General features: G+C 36.3%; 2 protein-coding genes across 4 annotated transcripts; one reads left to right on the forward strand and one right to left on the reverse strand.

Annotated features, from left to right (window-relative positions):
- The first annotated feature begins 1,239 nt into the window (after window positions 1–1,239).
- On the forward strand, window positions 1,240–6,017 carry LOC108466615 (uncharacterized). 3 transcript variants are annotated; one of them, XM_053020582.1, is made up of 8 exons: window positions 1,240–1,694; window positions 2,478–4,122; window positions 4,226–4,316; window positions 4,418–4,575; window positions 4,672–4,723; window positions 4,831–4,910; window positions 4,999–5,092; window positions 5,321–6,017. In XM_053020582.1, exons 2-8 carry the CDS (start codon window positions 3,199–3,201, stop codon window positions 5,857–5,859), a joined length of 1,938 nt encoding a protein of 645 aa, XP_052876542.1. In that variant the 5' UTR covers window positions 1,240–1,694; window positions 2,478–3,198; the 3' UTR covers window positions 5,860–6,017. The 3 variants fall into 3 exon arrangements, with proteins under 3 accessions (XP_052876542.1, XP_017622498.1, XP_052876543.1); XM_053020583.1 differs by lacking the exon at window positions 1,240–1,694 and adding an exon at window positions 1,996–2,296; XM_017767009.2 differs by having other exon boundaries at window positions 1,240–4,122.
- Window positions 6,018–6,020: 3 nt separating this feature from the next.
- LOC108466631 (protein MKS1-like) lies at window positions 6,021–6,937 on the reverse strand. Its single transcript, XM_017767021.2, has one exon. It carries the CDS (start codon window positions 6,764–6,766, stop codon window positions 6,155–6,157), a length of 612 nt encoding a protein of 203 aa, XP_017622510.2. The 5' UTR covers window positions 6,767–6,937; the 3' UTR covers window positions 6,021–6,154.
- Window positions 6,938–7,517: the final 580 nt, after the last annotated feature.

Here is a 7,517-nt window from a genome sequence, read left to right on the forward strand (position 1 = left end):
AAAGTGTTAAGTGTCAAAAAATTATTGGCTAACAAATTTTTTTGAACGGTTAGAGTAAATTGGGTAACAAAGCATAACTTAGGTATTAAAATATAATTTAAGTACCATTTGTGATAAAAAATTAAGCATAAAAAAATAGTATAGTTTAGATACCATTTTAGTAATTTAAGCTTATCACTTATAAATAATAATATATTAATATTTTTATTATCTTACTCGTGTTTTAATTACATTTTAAAATAAAATATAATTATCTAATTGAATTATCTATCCTGATAAATATTTTTAAAAATTAACCTAAACCTAAATATATATATATATATATATATAAAAACTGCAAACCAATTAAGGTAAACATAAGGTCGTAATTAAAGCAAACACTGTGGAATGAATGGAGCAATGGAATAGAGAGAGATGAAGCTAAGTTTGGGTGTTCAAATCGGTCCTGTAAATTTTTTAGTTAAATCTATCCTATATTATTCATATAAAATAAACAAATAAACAACCATGTGGATAGCCTTTTTTTTTCTTCTACCTTCTGTATTTATTGACATTAATTAATTCTGTTTGTTGTATTTTGCTGTTAATCCCCTCCTCATTCTATGAGTGCAAAAATAAAATAAAAAAATGTTAGCCAATCATAACAAAAATATTAGATCCATTGACACATTGAATACTTTTTTTTTTTTCGTTTGTTTGTGAATCAACGTTGCAGATGCATAATGTTTATCCTTCCAAATTCATTTTATGTTTCCTTGAAAAGAAAGATGTAATATAGAAAATAACAAAACAAAATCCTTTTTTCTATTGTTCATGGCATTTTCAACTTTTTTTTTTTCAAGTCAAACAACACATACACATCAAAGATATATATATATATATATATATAAATATATATATTGTTCTACCACTAGTGCAGCCTAAGGTTGGGTTATTATCCAAATCCTTTTCATCAGGTTATCATGAGATTTATTGACACATGAAAGGCTTCAATGGGAGTGGCAATGGTGGATTGTTGTAAACATAATCCAAAAAACTCCAAAAGTCTAAATCAAATAATGGGTTGGAAAATAATTTCTTTTAAAAAAAGGGAAAAAGGTGAAAATGGCGTGGTCTCAAGGCCACCCCATTTGCCATTAGCAAAGAAAGTGACACTGGGTTTTGGAAGCTTTTGATATTTTGCCGACTGGTTCATGCCATCACCCATATTTATCATCTCAGTTTATTTTCTTCAATGTCACCACCGTACAATCCCGTAATCAGAATCTTAGACTTTCTTACCACAAGCAAATAAAATGTCCCTCATGAAACTGTAGTGAACGAAAATGGCAAAGCTTGTTTGAGATTTTGGTGTAACTTCAAAAGCTATATACCTATATGTAGTAGAAGAAATGGAATAGAAAAAAGGGTCTTTCTTTCTTTCTTCTTCTTCCTTTTTTTTTTTTTTTACTTTCTTTCATTTTGTGTTCAATGATGACGTGATAAAAATCCCAAGATGAAATCTTTTGTTTTGTTGAAGATGGAATTGAAACCCCAGAATCCCCAAGTAAGAAAACCTTCCCCATTTTGATGATGATCTGGTTTGCATTAGGTACCAGCAACACCCCAAAAAACCCGGAATTTTGCTCTAAAATAAGACACAGACAGATCAAATTAGATGAGGGAAGCACCCAACACACTCAAAACCAGAACAGGTAAACTGAGATCAACAAAGCTACACTCTTCTTCATGTTCGCCTGTTTTTATCAAACTTAAAAGATAAACATAAAATCATCTGCTGCAACACCAAACCCAAGAGAGGGTCTGAATCTGAGGGTGTGTTGTTTTTGGCTTGCTGAAAATGAAACCAGCCTACCTATATGTTTTTAAACCATTTATGGTTCCGTTGCTAGCTCAGTAGAGACCCCTAGCCTCTGTAATTATATAGTTATTTTTTTAACTATTCTTTTTGTGCTTTTTTGGGGACCCTTTTCTCTTAAATAAGTTGAACTGGTGTTGTTGAGCCTATTGCTGCTAGTGTTGGTGTTTCATAGGCTGGCTAATTCCCACCATTTAATGCCCTTTCTTGGCCTTTTAAAACTCAGCCTAATTAAATCACATAACAGAACCAACTGTACTAGCTTTTAAAGGTTAAGTCTTTTTTTTTGTTTTTTTTTCTGAAAAAGAAAAATTTAAAACTTTTATTTACACCAATAATCTACGATGTGCAACTTACTTTTCACAACTTTTCTTTTTCTCTTCAGTACTTAAAAGCTGAATTGTCAGTTTTCTTCCTTCAGAATTCTGCTGTATCGGGGTACTAAGAATAATTTAGTCCTTATTACTATTACCATTAGTATTATACATTTTTAAATTCTAGCAGAGTTTCCATATTTTCATGTTCAAAACCTTCTTCATTTGGTGTTATGGAGTTTCCAAAATTTCCCCATTTCGTTCTGTTCTGCCATTAATTTTGGCTAACTTGTTGGTGTTTACAGATATTGTTAGATATAATCATCACCATTCCCTTACCAACACAAATCCAAGAGAAAAAAAGAGAAAGAGCTTTGTTGCAGAAAAAGCACAAGTCTAGGTTCTTGTTCCCCGAGCTGCGCCGCTTCTTCTTGTCGCTCGTGCGTTCCCGAAATCCCAAATCTCGAGGCCCTCAATGCCGAACCACACACTCTCTCTATAACCCATTTGGTTTTCGATTCTGGGTTTCTCTTCATATTTGCCCCTTCAAGAGTTTCAAGGTTTTTCCAAAGGTTTAAAATCGAGTTTTGAGTTGTTGAGCAACCCATGATCAAAAGGGGAGAGTCGGTAATAGTGGTTTTTTGGAAATTTCCATTTCTGCTTTTTGCATGGAACCCAAGGTACTAGCCTTGAAACCATTCAAACATTGGTCTTTGTTTTTAACTATTTGATTATTTCCACCATTCCGGGCCCTGGGTGTCATCATTTTTTTTAATGTTAATTGTATACTGGGATCCATATATGTTCAAGTTCTGGAGCATGCTAACAGGGGTTGTTGCTAATTTTGCTTTGAATTTTTGCTTTATCAATTGAGTTAAAACTCTTGTCTGTGAATTGGGGATTCAAAAAGGGTCTAGGAAAGTTCTTGGGTTGCTTAGAGGAATGTACTGAAAGAATTGGTTTTGATGTGGAACACTAGTCTTAAGAGTTGGTTTTGATGTGGAACACTAGTCTTAGTTACTAGTCATGCTAAGTTCCGAAGAGGGTGAAAATGATGTCTTCTTTGATTCTTTGGATTGCTTGTCGACCGAAGAGCCTGTTTTAGCGAAACAAGGATTAGAGTGTGGGAAATTAGAGTATGAAATTTGGATGAATGAACCTGGAAGTGTTAAGGAGCGGCGTGAAAGATTTCTTCACGGAATGGATCTAGTTGAGTTTGCAAATTCATCAAGGATAAAGGATTTGCAGAGGATCACAGAGTGCAGTGATGCTGTCTTGAGTTCTTCGTGTCCGTCTGTTCGCAATGGGGAAGGAAGTATTGCTGATTGTGATAGGAAAATGATGTGTGAAGCCAATTTTTTGCTCGATGAATCAACAGCAGCTCTTGAGAGCGAGAATAAGGTATTTGAACAACAGGAAACACAACAACACTTTGATGAATCTGAAAAGGCTGAAGTTAATAGGAAGAAATTCAAGAAATGGTGGAAACACTTTTCCAGCATGAGGAAAGCTGGGGAAAGCAGGGGTTCATCTAAGACATCGAAACCGAGTTTCAAAGTATATGAAACAAACAGAGTGATGGTTCAGTCCAACAAGAAAGGATACATGGAGTTTTCAGCACTTTACATGGGACAAGAAATACAGGCTCACAAGGGCTTCATCTGGACAATGAAGTTTAGCCCTGATGGTCAGTATTTGGCAAGTGGTGGTGAAGATGGGGTGGTCCGTATATGGCGTGTGATGTCAACAGATGCCTTTAGTAAACCTTTGATAGCTGAGCACAATTTAGGTAGATCGATGGACAAAGGGAAATTCGGTTTTGGCAGAGAGAAGCCGGTTGACTCTCAAGTTGTTATTCCTAATAAGATTTTTCGGATTGAGGAGTCACCAATCCAGGAGCTTCATGGTCATGGCAGTGACGTTTTAGATGTTGCATGGTCCAGATCAAATGTGAGTAGATGCAGAAACTTAGCAGTCCATCGTACTTGAATTAAATCCTCTTTAGACCCTTGTTTCTTATTTTTGTTTGCCTGAATCCAATTTTTTGTTGCAGTTTCTCATTTCCTCTTCCATGGATAAAACGGTCCGTCTCTGGAAAGTCGGCTGCGATCAGTGTTTAAATGTTTTTCATCATAACAATTACGGTAACCATGAAATGACTATATATATTGTCGATTTCTCTGGTTTGAAATATGTAATGTCATAGTCTAAATTCTGACCCTATATATATGTTGTATGTAAACAGTCACTTGCATTCAGTTCAATCCCATTGATGACAGTTATTTCATCAGCGGTTCTCTAGATGGAAAAGTTAGGATTTGGGGAGTGTCGGAGAAGCGAGTCGTTCATTGGGTGGATGTTTGGGACATTGTAACTGCTATATGTTACCGGCCAGATGGAAAGGTGTGTGTGGTGTCTGAATACTTGCATCAAATATTCTTCTGCTAAAAACGTTTTTTCTGGTGATAGTAATCATTTCATGCCCCTTCAATCTAGCAGGAATTTATTGCCGGTTCTATTAGAGGTACTTGCCATTTTTATCAAGTATCAGGTAATGGTTTCTTCCATGTTCGAGTTCTATTCTACTGTTTTTAGTTGTTCAATCATTCCTTTCATTTCGGCCTGAGTGTTTTTGATATTATGTTATTGGCACTATAGGTGAAGACGTTATTTTGGAGGCCGAGATTCATATTCATGGCAGAAAGAAAACTTCAGGCAACAAAATCACAAGTATTCAGGTTTTGCACTGAAGATCTTGGTGTTACATATAACTTGCTTGCAGTAACATTTTCATTCATTACTTAATATTTCCATTCCAACTTCCAGTACTCCCAGGATGAACCTCACAAAGTTATGATAACTTCTAGAGATTCCAAACTCCGAATACTCGATGGGGTTGATACTGTTCGTAAATTTAAAGGTAACATTTTGTATTCTGACCCGGAATCGGGTTTGTTCATTTGGTGCTTGCTCTGTTCTTCAGTCTGCACTTTGAATTTGATGGCAATGATACTTCTTTTAGTTGATTGCTTGCTGCCGGCCTTTCCTTGATTCGAAAACATATCCAAAGTTGCATTATTACGAAAAGCTTCAAAACTTCACTCAAGTTGTAATTTTCATAGTCTAATATTTTGCTTGAATTTTGCAGGACTCCACAAGTCCGGAAGTCAGATGTCAGCATCTTTTACGTCGACTGGGAGACATATAATCTCAGTTGGAGAAGACTGTCGTGTTTACGTTTGGAACTACGATGACATTTGCCCTCGAACATCGAAACATACAAAATCTGTTTCTTCTTGCGAACACTTCTTCTGTGAAGATGTGTGTGTAGCAATACCTTGGTTAGGCCAAGGTTCAGATCAACGGCACTCGGATCGGTCACTGAGAGGGGATCAGATAGAGGGTACTTCTTGGATCAGAGATTCGCAACGATTCTCACTTGGAAACTTGTTCTCCATAGATGGCTCCTGCAAGGGTTCTGCAACATGGCCTGAAGAAAAACTTATGTTGTGGGAAACAACAGTTGCAGAAGACGAGTATTATTCGTATGAACAACAGCAGCTCTGTCACAACTACGGCGACTATCACGCAACCTTGCCGGAAACATGGGGCCTCGTGATTGTTGCAGGCGGACGGAACGGAAGAATCAAGACATTCCACAACTATGGATTGCCTGTTAGTCTATAGGATTTTTTTGTTGCAAGGGTTTCTCATGGTCGACTTAAAAGAACTCTCATTTGTAAATTTTTTCTAGGTTGAAGATATTCAACCCATTGGCCATCAGATTTCAGTTAAAATTAGAATTTAAATTCAAATACAAGCTAAATTAAAATTGCATAAGAAAACTCTTACAACAAATTCATCATTTCTTTTTTATTAAGTTAGCATATTAGTACAATTGAAGAAGGCACTAACTCTAATAATACAATCTCCAAATATAGAAACCCCAAAATTTGATTTGGAAAATTTAAATAAATTTTGGCTAAAGTTTCCAAATTTGAGTAAAAAAATCAGAAGAAAGAGTTGGAGAAGAAATTAAAGACTCGGAAAGCAATATAGAAGAGGGGCTTGCCATTAACCCACTCCCGCAAAACATCGGGCTCCAGTCATTCAAAACCGTCATCATTCGTGCTTCCGACGCCGGCGAAAAGACAGTTCCCGTTTCTACAGCCGGCAACGCTTCCGGCGCAGGCGAAAGTATCCCTGGTGGAATCCGAATCAAATCCTCTTCCATCCCACCTTCCCCGAACACCCCCACTTCTACTACTCTCTCTCTTGGGGTCAGACTTGCCTTCTCCGTCACTGCCATCCTAGCCGCCGGCGATATTGCGCCACCGCTAGAGAAGCTTTCGGATGAAAGCCCGGTGTATCGTTGTACGACTGACATGAAGTCGGATTGTTCAGCGTGGATGACTTTAGGTGAGACAGCGTAGATGACTACAGGCTCGCGACGGTGTTGGACAGCAGGAGGGACAGCGGCGCGAGGTGGCGGGTGTGGTGGTTTTTTAACTTTATGGGAGTCTTTGCTGAGTCTGAGAGGGTTGGGGCGTGGACCTTGGATTTGTAACTGACGCTTGGGAAAGTGAAGGTCCATGATTGAGGATGGGCAGCAAAGAAAGGTTTCGAGAGACGAAGATCAGAGAATGATGAGCAATTTTTATTTGGTTGGTAATGATGATGAGAAGAGGCTTTGAGGCACATTATTTTGACTTTTGACCAAAAGAATAGACTAGTCAATGCAAATATTAGTATTACTTTTTTTTTTCCTTTTTGAAATTTATCTCCAACTTATAAATTTAGGGGGTCGGGAGATTTTTTTTAGTTGATTTCGGCATTAAAATCTTTAATTGTAGTGTTTGAAGATGGAAGTTTGCAAAAGTTTAGATTTAATAGTACTGTTTGGTGATAGAGGTTTATAAGAACTTGTTAAGTTAAAATCTCTAAAACAAAAAAACGTTAAAATGAACAACTTTTTTCTATAGTCGATTGGAAAAAAATATATGTGGAATGACATATCTGATCATGCTTGCTAAAAAATTACTCTCTTTGTCACATACTCAAACCTAATAGGGTTCTAAGATATCAATAGCATTTATTCTCCCATTTTCATTTCACCTTTTAAAGTCCAAATTAAAGCTAAAAAAAAAACCCCTCCACCGTGAATCTACAAAAATTAATATTGCCGCGAGAAATTTTCAATCGAGCCCATTCATCGTTGAATATTTATGTATCCTTAATTTATTTTTAATTTACTTGTGTAAAATGATTTCTTATGCAATTTTATATTAATTAAAATATACTACTTGACAAATTTATTTGGAGTGTGACATAATTATCACTAATTT

This window comes from Gossypium arboreum, chromosome 10, assembly GCF_025698485.1.
Source record: "Gossypium arboreum isolate Shixiya-1 chromosome 10, ASM2569848v2, whole genome shotgun sequence".
Lineage (NCBI taxonomy): Eukaryota > Viridiplantae > Streptophyta > Magnoliopsida > Malvales > Malvaceae > Gossypium > Gossypium arboreum.

What these genes read in the sequence shown, in the direction of transcription:
- LOC108466615 (XM_017767009.2), top strand. Translation starts at nt 3,199, where the DNA reads ATGCTAAGTTCCGAAGAGGGTGAAAATGATGTCTTCTTTGATTCTTTG. An exon ending in TTGCATGGTCCAGATCAAAT is followed by an intron (nt 4,123 to 4,225) that starts GTGAGTAGATGC and finishes TTTTTGTTGCAG; the next exon opens with TTTCTCATTTCCTCTTCCAT. An exon ending in TACTGTTCGTAAATTTAAAG is followed by an intron (nt 5,093 to 5,320) that starts GTAACATTTTGT and finishes TGAATTTTGCAG; the next exon opens with GACTCCACAAGTCCGGAAGT.
- LOC108466631 (XM_017767021.2), bottom strand. Translation starts at nt 6,766, where the DNA reads ATGGACCTTCACTTTCCCAAGCGTCAGTTACAAATCCAAGGTCCACGC.